General features: G+C 38.0%; 1 protein-coding gene across 3 annotated transcripts; it reads left to right on the forward strand.

Annotated features, from left to right (window-relative positions):
* Nucleotides 1-2,588: 2,588 nt before the first annotated feature.
* On the forward strand, nt 2,589-18,548 carry pi4kb (phosphatidylinositol 4-kinase, catalytic, beta). Of its 3 annotated transcripts, none has more exons than XM_026283746.1 (12): nt 2,589-2,792; nt 5,113-6,152; nt 12,297-12,341; nt 14,549-14,776; nt 14,895-15,122; nt 15,208-15,317; nt 15,406-15,510; nt 15,595-15,718; nt 15,899-16,164; nt 16,246-16,378; nt 16,485-16,605; nt 16,720-18,548. In XM_026283746.1, exons 2-12 carry the CDS (start codon nt 5,133-5,135, stop codon nt 16,899-16,901), a joined length of 2,562 nt encoding a protein of 853 aa, XP_026139531.1. In that variant the 5' UTR covers nt 2,589-2,792; nt 5,113-5,132; the 3' UTR covers nt 16,902-18,548. The 3 variants fall into 3 exon arrangements, with proteins under 3 accessions (XP_026139531.1, XP_026139530.1, XP_026139532.1); XM_026283745.1 differs by having other exon boundaries at nt 2,591-2,792; nt 5,110-6,152; XM_026283747.1 differs by lacking the exon at nt 12,297-12,341 and having other exon boundaries at nt 2,598-2,792; nt 5,110-6,152.
* The last annotated feature ends 97 nt before the right edge of the window (nt 18,549-18,645 follow it).

Here is an 18,645-nt window from a genome sequence, read left to right on the forward strand (position 1 = left end):
TTCATATTTAAAGAATTTGCCACTGACGATTCAAACGCGAGTTTTGAGCAGTTTAGAGTAGAGCTTGTTGTTTGTCGTTTCTCCAATCACAAATGCAGACATGGTTTTATCTTTACATAGCACAATACACAACACATTAAATGTTGTAATTTTAGCCGTAGTGCAGCATCCTATTTTATAAAATACATCTTTACAAGATGGTCAAGAACATACTTAATTTTGTTCGTTATTTTATATTTTTATATTTATATTTTCAGACTCATTTTAAAATGAATTTTGCACATCACAGGAACTTATAAAATGACCTGTTTTAAGGTAAAATCCTACAGCACTCAAAGCACAGCACTTATATATATATATATATATATATATATATATATATATAAAATGTAAAAATAAAAAATTACAATTATGCATTTATCAGATGCTTTTATCCAAAGCGACTTACAGTGCATTCAGGCTATCAATTTTTACCTATCATGTGTTCCCGGGGAATCGAACCCCCAACCTTGGGCTTGATAAAGCAAATGCTCTACCAATTGAGCTACAGGAATACTGTCTGTGCGCGTGCAGTTGAACCAAAATTTATTCAGACAACTTGAACATTTCAATCATTAATACAGTTTATTCACTATAGTTTAAAAAAATGGAAATAAAATATGACAAGATCTCAGAGTTAAACTGTTTCAGAAAAATATTATCTTAATTAAACAATGGAACTCTCCTTGCTCATTCCGAGTCTATAGAATAGGGTGTCATTGCTAAAAAGAACATTATTTTGTGTATTTGGCAATGTGCTTATGCAGTAGGTAAAAAAAACCACATTATTTTCCACATCATGTACATCAACATCTTTCTGAAACACGTAGATTTTTACAAAGCTCATCATTCCGAAAAGCGAGGTGTACACTGATTAATCAGCTATCCATTGTGTTGTGATTGGTCGAATACTTCCAGCGTAGGACGAAACTGTACATTCCTTCGTAAAATGTGCTTCACACATCTGAATATTTGGATTGAATTGTTCCGGAACAGTGTTGTAAATACAACTTAACCACTGATTTCTAGTGGTGTCCTCTTTTGGAAGACCAAACAAAGTAGTCACAGTGTCACAGAGGGCTGGCTTGAGAACGGCGCGGTTGGTGGGTTTGCGGCAACCACAAGTGACAACCCTGGGCTTGACTCTGCTTCGGCCATGGTGAAAGCCAATCCAGCAATTTACAGTGCTGGTATCGCTTTCACAACAAAACACACAGTGTCTCCACGACATGGAGGCGGAGGCAACAGCGAGAATAAAAGTTTTGCCTTCTCTCTTTGGGTGAACATTTGGGTGGTGTCATGCAAATCTTCCCACACAGTGACATAGACATGTGGGGGAGTGTTTAAACAAGGCATTTTAGCAGGTTGTCTTAACTTTTATCTCTTTCGGTTTGAGACTTTAGTCTTTGCAACTTTAGGGATCTTATCTATGCATGAACAGCTTGTAACACTCCAAAGAGCAAAGAAATGTTTTAATTGCATCATATGACCCCTTTAATCATATTATGTGTCAATTAGCAATTACAAGAGTGAACAATGTGAACAATAAATCACATCTTAAACAAAAACTGATTTTCATTGTCTTTATATGCTTTAAACATTTTTGGAAATAAATATTTTGCATCCCAGTGAATTCAAAGGCTTTCTCATTTGTTCGTGAAGGCTTTCAAAATAATTAGAATTGCAAAGTAGATTTTAAACACGTGGTGCAATTGCACAGAGTGAGAGCACTCAATCATCACTATACATGCACACATTTTAAAACACTTCATTAAGAATACATTCTAAAACAAAGAAATCAGTGTATTTTGAGTTTCAGTGCTTAAGAAACCCTCAAAGAACAAAATGGTCATGTAAGTGGAATAACAGGAGTAAATATTTGTATGTGTCATTTTTAAGGCATGCTTTTCTTATCAAGAAATGCAATTTTGTTTTACAACAAACACATGGAATTACAGCACTACTTAGGTTAGCTTTGTTTATTGCCACCGTAGTGCACAAGCATAAAAAGTTATTTCTCAGAGACTGAAGACAGGGACAAATATTACTTAAATGTACTTAAAAGGTACGCCCCCCCCCCCCCCAAAAAAAAAAAACATTCTGTAATTATAAATAACTACAATACAACTTTAAATAGGAGGAATATGTTTAAAAAATGTAGTAAAAGCTGTAATATGCATCAAATATCAAACTAAATTCGTCATCTATTGATTCAACCAGATTATACACACACCTATACATTTTATAAAATAATAATAATTGTATAAAGTGTAATATAAAGATTAACAATTGTTATTGCACTAATATTTCATATTATTATTCTTATATAATTGAGAGGCAAACGACTAGGTTCAGTTTATTTGAGTTTACAACAGCTAATATTTTTAACCCTTTCACAAATATTTAAATGTACTATAAAAGAACAGCAAGCATGTAAAATATTTATCACCCTCTTTAGCTGTGTCTCAAAGCCTAGTGGGCTTCCTGCTTAGACAGCATTTGTTGGCATTGCCTTAATGCCCAATAATGTTGTCTTGGTTGGCAGCTCTGTCTGTGTTTTGAGGCACAGGCTGTATGTGTTGTATGCTGGAATCAGGCAGTTGATGTGGGCAGCCCCGGTGTTGTCATCTCTCCACTCACTTTCTTAGCGAACCGTACCGGTTATTCAGCAACAGGAGAACCGCAGTTCCCAAATGGGACAATTAAAATACAGATAAACCGATCATCTAAGCCTTCACCCGGTTTATTTTGAAGTAAGTCATGTGCTTTTATGTTTTCTTTGAGCGGTGCAAAAGTAGAAGAACATTCTGAAGTAGAGACGTTGCGTTAGCTGCTTGGCTAAGTGTAGCATCCGTTTGTGTTTTTATGAGGCTTATCGTTTCAGGCCTTCATAACAGTTGCACATTTAATAATAACTAGTGTTAATTAAATAATGTTGTTGTTCAGTACGTATACTATTATCCTGTTTTGAGGGAAAAGTCTCTGAGCCCTACAAGAGAGAAAAGTAGTCGACGTGTCGCTTAAAGGTCTCAGCTAAACATGCTCCGATGCTAACTGGAGTGCAATAGTCATCTGACTGATAGACTTTCTAACGTCTGAAATGGGACAAAACAAGTAATGTTTTGATTATTAATCAGATCAGCGTATAAATATGGGTGCCATTACGGTTTTTGGCAGCCAAAACTATTTGGCTTGATGTGCTTGTGCTCTCAGTTGTCTGTAGATGTTCAACTAACGCACGTAACATAAAAATAAATAAATCTGACAGTGTTTTTATGGCAAGTTGATTAACTAGTTTATCGTTGTTGTTTTAGTTGATCTAAATCATTATGTTTAAATTATAGCTAACGTTACCGATTGTCCTTACACACTGCTTCAAGTTTGTTGATTTTATTTCAGTGTGTTTGATATCAAGATTATCGGATTGCATGGTTTATTTATACTGTTGCAGGCTTGTTATCTAGTTACTCAAGGTTTTCATCAAATAGAAAATAATGGTTTTGGATTGTAGAAAGTGTAGTGAGTGTTGGCATAAGGGGACTCTTGAGACTGATCGTTCATGATCTACAGGTTTTGTGTTCCTCTAGATCATTGTCTTCCTCTCACATTTCAGGGTAAAGGCTGATTGAGAATATTACTCTTTCCATTGGAATCGGAGAAGTTCAGTGAAGAATTTGGATACCGAATAATAGAAGGATGCCTGTACTTGTGGTTTGATTGGGTGAATCAGTGTTGCAACTTTTACTTTTATCAGTTGAGGTTTATTGTAGAGCAGTGTTTTTCTGTTAACTTGGAGAAAGAGCTGGCAAATTAGAACAACATACAACTGTCTGTTTAGAGAGAGAGTTGGAGTCAACATGTGCTATGTGAGAGGAGATCTGGCATCTTCGTCAAGGCTGACTCAGTCTCCACAATTCAACATCGCTTTCAGAATCAGTTTTGATTTCATCTGTTACAGTTTCAATTCTTGGTCTTAAATTTCAGTGGTTTAAGAACAAACAATTTTGCTCAAGCTGGTTTGTCTTTCATTTAGCTAAACTCGTCTGACTTTCCATTGTCAACTTGGGGCTTTCCATCACTACTATTTAACATGAAAGCAGAATTGCGGGTGCTTCTAGAGGTGACTGAGCTTTATATGGCGAACTGCCTCTTTCTGACAGCCTGATCTGTTTTAAGCACAATCTTTTTTTGTTTTTTTTTAGAATGTAGCAGCTTTGTGGAATCTGAGACTGATGCTTTGCTTTATCTGATATTGGCCTGCTGGTAATGGTGAGGTAATCTGCTGGAGGCGGATTATGGCACTGTCCTGCATAGCTGTGGATCAGTGGGACGTCGTGACGCTGGGGGAATGGTGCTTAGTAAAGCCTGTTCCTCTGGGTTATTGTGAATTTTATATCTGAATGGCTGTTTACAATGTGTACAAAACTTCAGTTTTTAGTAACAGTTCATTATGGAAGGTCTTTTTGTTCTCTTAATTCTCAAACTTTAGGCCTGTATGTAAGTTGATATTTTAAAGGCAAAATTAAATCGAACAGACCCAGTTTACTGTCTTAGATGTTTGTTTGCTTTATCCAGCATGTACAAAAGTTGGGGATTGCTTAGAATAATTCAATTTTTTCGAAAGATGTATCTTATGCTTACCAAGCATGTTTTTAAAAAAAACCGAAATACAGGAAAACATTCATATTGTGAAATATTATTACAGTGATTTCAAAGTGTAATACATTTTAAAGTGCCATTTATTTCTTGATGGAAAAGCAGAATTTTCTGCAGCCATTACTCTGGTCTTCAGTGTCACAAGATCCTTCAGAAAATAAAATCCTTCTAATATGTTGATTTCCATTCAGTATGCATTTCTTATTATCATATTGTTTAAAAAGTAAATGTGCTTCTTAATATGATTCTTTGATGAACAGAAAGGTCAAAAGAAAAGGATTTATTACTTAACAGTCTATTTAACTCATCAGTTTCACATTACATTTTAATGCATTGTTTTGTCATACTGTTGTCATTACTAAAGCTCGCTCGCTGATGGTGTGTTTTTTTTTTTTGTTGTCTCTCTGCATTTAGCAGTGGCCTGAGAGTGTGTGGCCATGGGTGACACAGAGCTGGAGCTGTCCCCTGCCCAGCTTGAGGAGCTACAGAAGAGTCCATCCGCTTCCTCCACCTCCAGCACCTCCTCGCTGTCCCTGCCCTCATCTCCTTCCTCTGGCCCTCGTCCTCTCACCAGCTCCAGCCCGAGCACCAGTGAAAGCCTGCCAACCTCCAGCCCCCCTCTAGATGTCATATCCGAGGGAGTGGGTGAACTCAGCCTAGTCATCGATACCGAGGTGGCTAAGAAAGCCTGCCAGGAAGTTCTTCAAAAGGTGAAGTTCCTGAAGGCCGATGGAGAAGTATCTTCAGCCAGCTCAGAGCCAGTTTTAGTGAACGGTACAGCACACCCTGAGTCCACAGATGGAGGAAAACCTCCCAAGATCAGCCAGGAGGAGGCGGAGCTTGTGAAGAACGTGCGGCGCCGGCAAAAGAACAACTCATCCAAGCAGTCCTGGCTCCTGCGGCTCTTTGAGTCCAAGCTGTTTGACATCTCCATGGCCATCTCCTATCTTTACAATTCTAAGGAGCCCGGCGTGCAAGCCTACATCGGCAATCGACTCTTCAGCTTCCGGAACGAAGACGTGGACTTCTACTTGCCCCAGTTGCTCAATATGTACATCCACATGGACGAGGATGTGGGCGACGCCATCAAACCCTATGTGGTGTACCGCTGCCGGCAAAGCATCAATTTCTCCCTGCAGTGCGCCTGGCTGCTGGGGGCCTACTCTTCTGACATGCACATCTCCACGCAGCGCCACTCCCGTGGCACCAAACTGCGTAAACTCATCCTGTCAGATGAGCTCAAGCCCTCCAGCCAGCGCATCCGCAGGGAGGTGCCGCAGCCCCCCCCTTCCTGCCCCCCACCCTTCCATCACGGTCAGGGCATGAGCGAACACAGCCTCTCGCCCTCCAAACGCACCCACCAACGCTCCAAATCCGACGCCACCGTCAGCATCAGCCTCAGCAGCAACCTAAAGAGAACCGCAAGCAACCCCAAAGTAGAGACCAGCCAGGATGAGGTGAGACCCCTGTTACATCACATGCTTGTTTACCTGGTTAGTTTCATGTGAGCTGCTTTTAGATGATCCGTCCCTGGCCGTCGCTTCCACCTCCCACAGATGTTGTTTCTCAGCTGTTTCATGCAAATGCAGAACGCAAACAACTCAGATTTGTGTGGTTTCTATGGCAGCACTGGAAAAGGCGTGTCGATGTTCCACTCGATGTGGTGCTGACTCTCAGACAGGCTCTGTAAAAGAAATATTCATGTAGTTACTTTAATGGCAGATGGATGAGCAATGGGAACTTCTTTCCTAGGCAGCATCCTAACTGAAACGGAACCTAAAAAGCATAGAAGAGTCAGATTAGAAATTATTCTGATATACATTTATGTTAGCATGGAATTCATATTGACTTCTAATAAGCATTAGAAATCTAATAAGCTTCATTAGAAATGTTGACATGAAATTAAATGCATGTTTCTATTTTCTAAATGCAGGTAATTGATCTCATTTTGCGCAGTTCATTCATGCATATGTTTTGAAGTTGCTTTGACCTCATAATTTTTAATTTCCTTTATGGTGATGTTTGCAGGACTTCTTCAATAATTTAGTCCGCTTAACCCTTTTTTATTTTTTTATTTTTTTTACACAATCGATTGCAAGCTCACATAAAGATCAGCCGATCCACAACTGACAAATAGAACCAAGTTCCAACCCTATATATATTTTTCTTTTTCCACAATCCATTTCATTCCTATATAAGTCACAATATGGAAGAAAAGATCTGTCGCTGTTACCGTTTCATCAAGATTTGAAAATGCTGTCTAGATGGGTAGTTTACTAGGTTTTGAAACCGGGAAGTGTCATCTTTTAGTGTGTATGAGTTGGTCTGCCACGTGGCACCTATAAATGTCAATTTTCAGCTCTAATCACAGTGAGGCTGAAGCCTGCAGGGGGATGAATATATTTTTATTTTTGCTCTCAGAAAATAATTAACTACCACTGCTCACTGGTTCCCAGAAGAATAATAACAGCACTGCAGCTCTTCTGTTAAGAAAGGCCCTCTCTCTTTGTGTTCATTTGCACAGTCATGATGTTCGTCCTCAGGGCTAAATATTCATGCCGTTAACAAATCACCTCTCATGCTGTTAATAAGTGGCACGTTGCGATTCATATGCGGGATTAGATCCGATGTCAGTGTGACAGACAGATCAGATCCTCTTTGTACCACATGAATCAGATTCTTTTATCACAGGAGATTCCAGTTAACTGCCAGGCTTACATTAAAGAGAAATTCACCCGAAAATTAAACCCATAAGAACAAAAGGGTCAGAAAGCTCTCAGATTTCATCCAAAATATCTTTATTTGTGTTCTGAAGATGAACAAGGGTCTTATGGGTTTGGAATGACATGAGGGTGAGTAATTGATAACAGGATCTTTTTTAGCATTTTAACTGACCAAATTAGCAAATATCTGCTATACACACTATATACATACACCACTGAGAAGTGAGCTTAGTTTTTAATGGTTTTATTTTTGTAAAGAGTTTTTGCAAAAAGTATCTTATGCTCACCAAGGCTGCATTGGTTTGAACAAAAGTATTACAATTTAATTTATTCCTCTGATGGCCAAATTGAATATTCAGCAGATATTATTACTCTAGTCTTCAGTGTCACATAGTCCTTCAAAAATCATTCTAATAGGCTGAGTTGCCATTTTAAACATTTTATCTAATTATTATTATTATTTTCTATATTAAAAGCGCTACTTAATATTTCTATGGAAAAACCGTGATGAATTTCTTCAGTATTTTGTTTTTTCAGGAATAGATAAATAAAACTACCCTCTTTATTTATAAAAGAAGATAATATAAATGTCTTTACTTGTTGCTTTGATCAATTTAATAAACCCTTTCTGAATAAAAGTTTTCATTTAATAAAAAAAAAATATATATATTACACTGACCCCAGACATTAGTGTATTGGTCACTTGTATTAGTATAGTCTGTGGTTTTTACTATAATGTAACAATTAATAAATTAGGTTTTCAAACGTGAAGAGCGGTGATCAGTTTGAACTTCAGATTGTTCATTTATCTTTGTTCCCGTTAATAGCAGGCTAATCGTTGTGGTCATGTGGAGTGGAGTTACAATTTAGCAATATACCATATACATGCTGTATTTATTTTCTGATAAGACTTTATGGTTTGTAATCAGAAGTCATGACCGTTTTATGTAAATATGTTGATAAGGATATTAATTCATTTGTGGGTGTCACTGTGGTTTTTACAGATGTGTGTCTTAGCCAACCATAAACCCAATTGGAAAAATTGGTATTAAAATACAACTGACTTAGTCTGGCCAATATGTCAATGTCTTTTTTATAGTAAGATTACAGTTTATGTAATAGCTTTTCACTAGTCAGGATGTTAGTATAGAACATATTGATTTGGCCATACCTTTTGTGTGTCCCGAGTAGTGTATCATTGAAACCGTAGGGCAGAACCTACCATGGATCAGCTTCTATTGTGAGAAGTAACTTTAGAGCTCCCTTCCGATTTTCTTCATTTTCTTCAACCTCGTCGCACAGCACACACCCTCTGTTCTGACGTCCAAGCATGTGTACATGATCACTCGCCTTCCTCTTTTATTTTCGTGAATAGTTTCTTCCCTATCCTTCTTCCTCCGAACATGATCTTGGTGCAGCATGTGCTGCCATGGCAACAGTGATGTCGCCATTCACATAGCAGTGAGCCACTGCACTGGTAAATGGAGGAAAGATCAGCTATTATGAAATGTGTTGCTCCACAACTCCTCCACACCGTTAACACACTTCAGCGAACAACTTTTGAGAGCCGAAGGTGTTAACGTTGGAATGCCACTTTGTGGTTTCATCTCCACCTTGTGAAGTGCAGTGTAGATGTCTAATGTGAATTGCGTTAAGGCTGAACAAACATTAGTCAGTATAGATTTGCTCAAAGGTTAAAGGGCTTTCTTTGAGGAACAGCTGTGTGATGTAAATGAAAATCCAGAAATGTTATATTGGACATGAATGTGCCTTGTTTTTTTTAAATACAGCTTTTCTTGGTTGTTTGAGCATTGTGTCATGCTTATTTTTCTATTGGTGGATCGGGTGCAGAGCCTTATTTTATATCCCACACAAACTGCACTGATAAGTTAACTGATCCACTGTGATTTATTTGCACTTCCCAGCTGTAGTTTTCAACCTAATCATGTAAATATTTCAGCCTGCTGGATTTTCTGTGTCCAAACAGTCAAGATTTATTTTAGAAAGATAAAACGAGGCTTATCATCTCCATTTTTTTTTTTAAACCTTTGAGGACAGAGGTTTGCCATGAGGGAAAGTCCACTGTGTGTTATCATGTGGAATTTGGACCCCTGTTTGGTTATGAGGACTGATGTTTCTCTTTCTCCCCCATCACGCCAATTCAACCAGAGCTTAAATCTGGGTCACAGTGAAGCATTTACAATGAAATGGGTGGGGGAAATTATTTGATCATATTAAAATACTCGTGGTTTCAATAATATAGCTGCAAGATGTAAGTAATGTGTGGTCTGACATGATTTTAGTGCGAATAAAATACTGAATAACTCTAACTTTGTCTCAATTTCTAACTATATATATATAATGTCTAAACCCCTAAAATTACCATAAAAATTTACAACTTTACATTTATAAAAAAAAAAAAAAAAAAAAAATCTGTTTTTATTAATCAAAAACTGACCCATTATAAGTAATGGTAAACTTGATTCTTGCTTTTTATTAAAAAAAGAAAAAAAGTGATGAGTCATTAATTTTTAGTGGTAACCAGCAGTTTTATTATTATTTTGTTTGACATTTTCTGAGATGTGCCTGCTTGTCTTCTAAACAAGACTGAATTGTAAAGTGACTGGATGAGGTACAAGTAAACATGACAGCTGTTGATACTCCCTGAAAATTGGAGCAAGGCCGCTGTTTGACACTCCCTGAGAACTGAGAGACAACAGCTGGTCAACAGCTGTAACACGGGCCTGGAGAACAGTATGGTCCATGAAAGTTGAATGCAAAGTATGTTTATTATGAGTGTCAATCTGTTGAGTTTCAGGTGGGTGGCAAGCAGCTTAGTTGACCAATGATCATACGCTGTGGGGGAAGAAGCCTGGCAGATCTGGCTTGGATGCTCTGGTATCTTTTTCCAAATTGCAGAAGGGAAGGGTAGAGTCTTTCATTTTCTTAGTTGCAATATTTTAAGGGGCACTTTTCTGATTTAAGGGCTAGTAGTCAGGCTCCAGTGCTCACTGTGCTTGTACTTTATTTCATGCAACCAGCTGGGTTGTGTGGATTTGTTTATTTGCATAACCAACTAGTGCATCATAGACCAGGGCTCAACAATCAGGATGTTTCCATAGTTCATAGTTTTGGCCCTTGCAAAAACAATTGTATTAATTATTATTATTATTATTATTATTATTATTATTATTTTTTTTTGTATTACATTACTTTTTGTTTCTTCTATAGGTGAAATCTTTGTAAAATACACTACCCTTCAAACATGTTAGCTAAACAAGATTTTTTGATAACTCTTTAGTATAGGGACCAATTCCAACCATTACTGTTAGTTATTAGCATTCCTATTATGAACATATTGGCTGTTTATTAGTACTTATAAAGCACATATTTTGCATTACCATATTCTACATCCTTAATCATACACTGTACCTAAACTTAACTACCTTACTAATAACTATTAATAAGCAGCAAATTAGGGGTTTATTAAGACCAAGTGATAGTTATTGGTTAATAGCAATTGTTGTTGTTGTTATTATTTAATTTTTTTTTGCTTAGCAGGGACACATTAGATTGGTCAAAAGTGAGAGGAAAAAGATTGTACATTGTTACAAAAGATTTATATTTTAAATACATGCTGTCCTTTAGATCTTTCTATTTATCAAAGATTATTGAAAAAAAAAAACGGTATTGTTTCCAAAAACATATTATGCAGCACAACTGTTTTTAACAAGAAAAGTTACTTGAGAACCCAATCAGCATATTGGAATGATTCTCAATACATGCTTTTGTTTCTTGAATATTTGAATCCTATTTGGCATTGTTCTTGTCAACAGTACTTAATCATGGCAGAACCACTGTAATACAGACTTTTGTGGCTTACTGCTTTAGTATCTGGAAGGAAGTAATCCATTTTATGTTCATGGGCTCTTTGTTTTTGCCTAGTGTTAGTGAGCAGGAACACACAGTGTGTGTCATGTGAGTAAAAGCCTGATGAATTCATGCAGTCTGGAGGTTATAATGAATAGTGCTGTTAGCATAACCTGTGTATCTGTCTCTCATGTCCACACACTCCAGCCTACCACTCCTTCTTGCAGTAATATAGCCTATATGTATGTTATAATAATAATAATATAGTAGTACTATTATTATTTGGATAATTAACAGTAGGACAGTAGTTGTTGAAGTCTTCATGTTTAGCACTGTCTTAACCAAACTTGGCTTGATATATCAACAAGCAATTAAAAAGTGTTTTTGTTTTTGTCCTAACCAGCAGTGACAAGTGACAGTTATTTATGTCGCATTACCACACCCAATATGAAAACTGCATCTCATTACAGTACATTAGACATTAAATATCTTCTGATTTGCTGATCAACAGGTTTTTTTTGTATAGTCCAATAATTGGTATGATCAAAGATCTTCGGGCGAGTGCGTTTGGCAATCCACCATGATTTCTAATGAGTAAACGTCATTTTGTGATAAGGGTTTACGGTTCGGTTTCTAAATCGTAGCCATTTTATTTTAATATGTAGATCATAAAAGTAATCCAGCCGTGAGGCGTGGCCTTGCCGGAGGAGTGTGTGTGTGTGTGTCGTGTAATCCCTCATCTTGTCCTCACCAGCATCACTGTGCTTTACATGGGTTTGATCAGAACGGCTCTCAGAGATTAGGCCCAGTCACCATCAGCAGCCAGAGATAAACATGACACAGTCATTTTTTCAGGCCTGCGGAGTCACGGCCAGGCCCTGCTGCTCAAACAGATGGGACTAGTGTAACCTTGAGATGTGTTTTTGTCTTGTTCTGACCCCCTCCACCCTCCCCTGCTCTTGCACTACGACTCCCCCCTCCCCGCTCCCCACTCCCTGCTTTTCCCAGGATCTGAGCTCCAGCTCCGACAGTCTCGAGCTAGAGGCTGGTACAGTAAGTCTCTCACGTCTAATAACACTCCTCTGTGCTTAGTGGGATGATGGCTGTGTTCGTTTGCAGGCGGGGTTGACTCCACAGATTCCTTCAAATGTGTGCCTTCAAGATTTGCAATCATGTTATCAAATGTCACAAATTGGGCATATTGGCATTTTATAAGAAAAGGTACAAATAGTTTGTGAAATTCTTAATCTTAATATCATTTTTTCAATAAGGTTTGTTAACATCTGGAGTCAAACTAGATGTAAGATGTTATTAAAATTGTTATAATTTATTTTCTATTCTATTGTACTGTTTGCAATGATTTTTTTTAATATTTTTTTAATTATAATTATTTTTTAAACCCTTTTAGTAGCCCAAATAGAGTTTAAAACCCCAGTTTTATTATTATTTGTATTATTTATAAAAAAAATATTTAATCACTACAATTTAATAATAACAATAAAAAAGCTGCGTTTAGTCTTATATTATATTTAGCATAGTTCTCCAGTGGTGTTCCATATTCATGTGAAGACAATTCTTCATCCGTGAACTGATGGCATGCTTGCAAACACTTGTTCTTTGTGTGGTTGTTCTTTTCAGTTTTAGCTGTAATAATTATTTGGATTTGACATTTTCCTCTCATTCTCTTATTTAATCAATCATAGTGTAAGTGTAAGAGTTTTTTACTTTTAATAATGTTAATAAAGATGGGACAGATTTGTTTTGGGTTCTGTGATCTTTGGTTTCTTACAGAGAGTTTGTAAACCTTGGCAAAGGAGAATTCTCTGGAAAGTGTTTTAATTTGGTGGAATGAGTTCTTTCCATTGGTGTTTTGGGCGCTCTTTTGAATGTTTGCAAAGGATCAAGTGGTATTATTAGTTCTTTAAAAAAAGAAAAGAAAAAAAAATTGTCATGTTTCTGTAACCCCTTCTACATGGATTAGAGATATCCATGTATCATTTGACATCTATGAACCATAGGTCGCACATGTGGAGGAGTTTGATGAGTCTTTCTCCACATTTTCTGTCTTTGGATGACCATGTATTTGTGTTAATACTTTTTCCTCATTTCAGGTGATGCTATTCATTCATGACTCACTTGCTCTACCCTGTGGTCAGCTGTTGCTAAAACACTCTCGCTCACTGTTTCTCATTTGTTTTTATGTCCATGCTTCACTTTGAGTTTAGAGTGCTGTACCAATCATGCATGCCGATATTTAGCAGTTTTGAGTACTGCTCCACATATTCCTGTGCTGAATAATTAAACAGTCATGTGCAATAACTCATCAATAGAAAATTCAGTGACCAGATAGGTTTGGGTGTCCAGTCTTTGGGGTGTTTTAACATTGGGAAATATGACACATCGCCTTTAAAGGGATTGTTCACCCAACAATGAAAACTCAGTTGTTAATTACTCACTCGTTCCTAATCTGTAAGACCTTTGTTCATCTTCTGAACACAAATTAAGATATTTTTGATGAATTCAGAGAGCTCTCTGAGCCTCCCTTAAGGATCCTTACACAACCAAGTTCCAGAAACGTAGCGAGGACATTGTTAAAATAATCCATGTCACATCAGTGGTTCAATCGTAGTTTTACAAAGCTACAAGAATACTTTTTGTGCAACAATTTATTCCGTGCAGAGAAGGAATTGGTGAATAAAGTCTTTATTTTTGCACAAAAAGTATTCTCGTTGTGTCCTAAATTTATGGTTGAACCACTGATGTCACATGGATTATTTTAACAATCTCCTTACTACATTTCTGGGCCTTGAATGTGGTAGATGTGTTCCTGTCTATACATAATCAGAAAGCTCTCAGATTTCATTAAAAAAGATCTTAATTTGTGTTACAAAGATGAATAAAAGTCTTACAGGTTGGGAACAACATGAAGCTTAGTAATTCATTTGAATTTTTGAGTGAACTATCCCTTTAACTTTGCTTTTATGCTTCACGTCACAACTTCTGAATATCTGAACTGTGCTGAATATCAGCGCATTGTTATCGGGTTACAAAATTTGTGAAATATTAGTATCGTACCATTTTTAAGTCAGTGGTACTTTTTTTTTATTTTTATAAATTAATCATTTTTTATATCACGCGAGCCTTTTTGTTAGAATCATTTCCAAATCCGTTTGCATACGTTTCATTTTGTGTGTTAAAATGACTTTTCTCTCTCTTTCCATCATCTTTCATTTCCTCTCTCAATCTTCATTCGCTCTCAGCCTGTGCGTCTGACTCCTCAGAGGGAGTTCATTAAGTCTCTCATGGGGATCGGGAAGAGACTGGCCACTCTGCCCACTAAAGAACAGAAGACCCAGAGGCTCATCTCAGAGCTGTCCCTACTCAACCACAAGCTGCCTGCCCGGGTCTGGCTGCCCACCGCTGCCTTTGACCATCACGTGGTGCGTGTACCCCACACACAGGCCGTCGTGCTCAACTCGAAGGATAAGGTAAAGTTGTGCTGAGATAAGAATTTAAATAGTTGAGGTTCTTTGTTCCCATGGGTTTTTGAAAGACTCCTCCTTTCTTAATTTCATGTCTAAAGATTGTTAAACTATGCTTTTTCAGGCACCTTACTTAATCTACGTTGAAGTTCTGGAATGTGAGAACTTTGAAACGTCTAGTGTGCCGGTGAGAATCCCAGAAACACGGATCCGCAGCACGCGATCCGTAGAGAATCTTCCCGATTGTGGCATTACGCCTGACCAGCGTGCCAGCAGCTTCTCCACAGTTCCCAATTACGACAATGATGATGAGGCATGGTCTGTAGATGACATCGGAGAGCTGCAAGTGGAGGTACTCACACAGAGTGACTGTAAGAGCAACATCTACAAATTTGCCGCCGTTTGAGAACTGACCTTTATTTTTTTTGGTCCCTAAGCTTCCAGAGATCCACACCAACAGTTACGACAACATTTCCCAGTTCTCAGTAGATAGCATCACCAGCCAGGAGAGCAAGGAACCTATTTTTATTGCAGCTGGAGATATCAGGTACCCCTGGAGATAATGCATCAATATTTCCAAACAGTGAGAAATACAATACTAATTTGATTTAACTGGAATGTTTTTGTTATCTCAGACGACGCCTGTCTGAGCAACTCGCCCACACCCCCACCACATTTAGGAGGGACCCAGAGGATCCCTCAGCTGTAGCCTTAAAGGAACCGTGGCAGGAGAAAGTGAGGTATGTGTATGACATTCTCCATCAAGGATGGTTGGTTCATTCGTTTGTTGAGTCATATTTAATGATTACTGTGTCGTTGAATAGACGGATCAGGGAAGGCTCCCCTTATGGCCACCTGCCCAACTGGCGTCTACTGTCTGTTATTGTGAAATGTGGCGATGACCTGAGACAGGAGCTTCTCGCCTATCAAGTGCTGAAACAACTGCAGGTTGCACTCTTCGTATTTTGGTTGTTATCCTTTACTCATCCTTGCTGAGTAAAGTTATTATATATAAATCTTACTGACCCCAAACTTTTGAACAGTAGTTTACAACGTGTTTATTGACGTGAGGTCTGCTTAGGCATTATTGCTATACTGGATCTTCTCACCATCTTTGTTGTCTTCTAGATTATCTGGGAGCAAGAACGTGTTCCCTTGTGGATCAAGCCCTACAAGATCCTGGTCATCTCCTCAGACAGTGGTATGATTGAGCCAGTGGTCAACGCTGTGTCCATTCACCAGGTGAAGAAACAGAGTCAGCTTTTATTGCTCGACTACTTCCGGCAAGAGCATGGGAACTACAATACAGAGGAATTCCTTACCGCTCAGCGCAACTTTGTTCAGAGCTGCGCTGGCTACTGTCTCATCTGCTATCTGCTGCAGGTCAAGGACAGGTGAGAGAGACGATGCTGGGATCATGTCAGAAAAGAAAGCATTTGGATACTTTGTGACCACCTTTTTGTCTTGTTTTCCAGGCACAATGGAAATATCCTGCTAGACTCTGAGGGCCACATCATCCACATCGACTTTGGCTTCATCCTTTCCAGCTCACCACGTAACCTGGGCTTCGAGACTTCTGCATTCAAACTGACAAGTGAATTTGTGGATGTAAGCATTGCTATATTAATACTGCATGAAGTCATCGAATGTGGAGAAGGATTTAAAAAGAATGATCATCTTCTCAGTATCGTTCAAATCTGTGCATCTCTTTTAGGTGATGGGAGGACTTGACGGAGACATGTTCAATTATTATAAGATGCTTATGCTCCAAGGCCTCATCGCTGCTCGCAAGCACATGGAGAAGGTCATCCAGATTGTAGAAATCATGCAGCAAGGTATTGTTCATCAGAAGCTTCTGGGGATGGAGCATCTTTGTTTTTCTATATTCATTTGATGACATTCATGTTACCGTTTAGTTTCTCTTATAAAGCGGTTTATTTGTTCTGCAGGTTCTCAACTTCCTTGCTTCCACGGCTCCAGCACCATCCGTAACCTGAAGGAGCGTTTCCACATGAACCTGACGGAGGAGCAGCTGCAGGTGCTGGTGGAGCAGATGGTGGACGGCTCCATGCGTTCCATCACTACCAAGCTGTACGACGGCTTTCAGTATCTCACCAACGGCATCATGTGAGCGCTGGCCGGGGTGCACATGGACTACAGCGCTAAAACTGGAAAAAAAAGGCTGCACCACTTTGAAAACCACTCCTAACGTCTGTTTCCCATAACCACCCGTTGTGTTTCTGCACTCACTCTTCAGACTGATTATCTTTGAAGATGTTCTTTTTTTTTTACCCTGACTGAAGAGGTCTCGAGCTGTGAAGTAACTGTTTGTAGTCTTTTTTTCAACAGCCTTTCCTTTCGTTTAAACCCTCGCTTTTTTGTCACGTCATCTTGCAGAACTCTGGATGCCCAGAGTTGAATTTTATTCAGCTTTCCAGTGCCTCATTTAAACACTACGCTGCTCCGTGACTCACCTGTGTACTGACTGACTTCAACACCCCAGATTATCAACATCATCAGCTTTTTTTGTTGCTATGCCACTAATGATACATACTTCGGATGAATAACATTCAGAATTTCAACACACACTCACACAGTGGGGCGGAAAACAGGAGATAGTGTATCAAAGCCTGTAAATTGCATTGTGAAATGAGCGAATACACTGCTGTATTGTTCAGCTTTGTGAAGTCAGTGTTACATGAACTGTTTAAAAGAGATCTTCGGACTCAGAGACCATTAAGCCATGAAACGTTTGCTTAAGGCGCTCTCATTTGACCCTGTGAGAAGCGCTTGAGCCGTAAAAGGGTTAATGAAGCTTTTTAATTCAATATGGATGTGTTAAATGTCAAGACACCAAAGACACAGACCAGTGACTAATCATATGAGAGTTTTAATCTTGAATTGATAAAGCCAACAACGCAAAATAATTAGGACTTAATTCAAATAACCTGCTTTGTTTTCTAGGTCAAAATAAATGTGTAAAGAAACTTATTTGAGTTTCCATAGGTCTGGACTGGAATATGGTGGACTGAGAGATATGAACACTATTTATTGCCCTTTTACAGATATTTCATATACTTACATGACACTTATGATATGACTCTTTCTCAACGTTCTCTGTGGATTTCATTTCATTTTGTTGTTTTGTTTGACATGTTATAATCCAAGTTGTGCTAGTTTGTACAGCTAAGCTGAATTTATAATGTGCATTCTTACAGCTGATCTCAACCTGAGGTGGGCAGCCATGTTTAACTGTGTGACTGTGAGCCACTTGTTTTTTTCTTTATTAAACCAAGAGAAGTTGTTCAGAATCTGTTGCACAGGAGAAATGGTAAGGGCTATGAAATAGCGAGAGAAATCAACACATTCTTTCTTTGTTTTTATTTCCTACACATGTACAGGTATAAAATTCCCTGCCTAAAATTTCTATTTTATTTTTTGTTTATATATATATTATTATTTTTCTTTATTTTCATAGAAATTTGGTGCGTGTTGAGCCTCGTCTTCTTTACCTGTGACATCAATGCTTCTCTTAATAGTTTTAATTGATTCTCTTAGCGGAAGCCACAATTTATTTTCATTTGTTTGCTTGTGCGAGGGCAGTTTAGAACATGTGTAAATTTTCAACAAGCTTATCTTTACTCTTTACTATTTTATACTTCTATTGTTTCAACGTCAGACTTTCCTTTGAATCTTGTAAAACGGACCAGCTCTTAAGATCATGTGAATAACCTTCCTTGTGAATGTTCCTTTGTATAATAAATTGTGTTTCCCGTTACATAAATTGTGTTTAAAAAAAAAAAAAAAAAAAAAAACATTTGGTGCAAATGTGAATATCACAATCCTACATACCACTATTGAAATTCTAGTTTAGT

This window comes from Carassius auratus, chromosome 16 (genome assembly GCF_003368295.1).
Source record: "Carassius auratus strain Wakin chromosome 16, ASM336829v1, whole genome shotgun sequence".
Classification (NCBI taxonomy): Eukaryota; Metazoa; Chordata; class Actinopteri; order Cypriniformes; family Cyprinidae; genus Carassius; species Carassius auratus.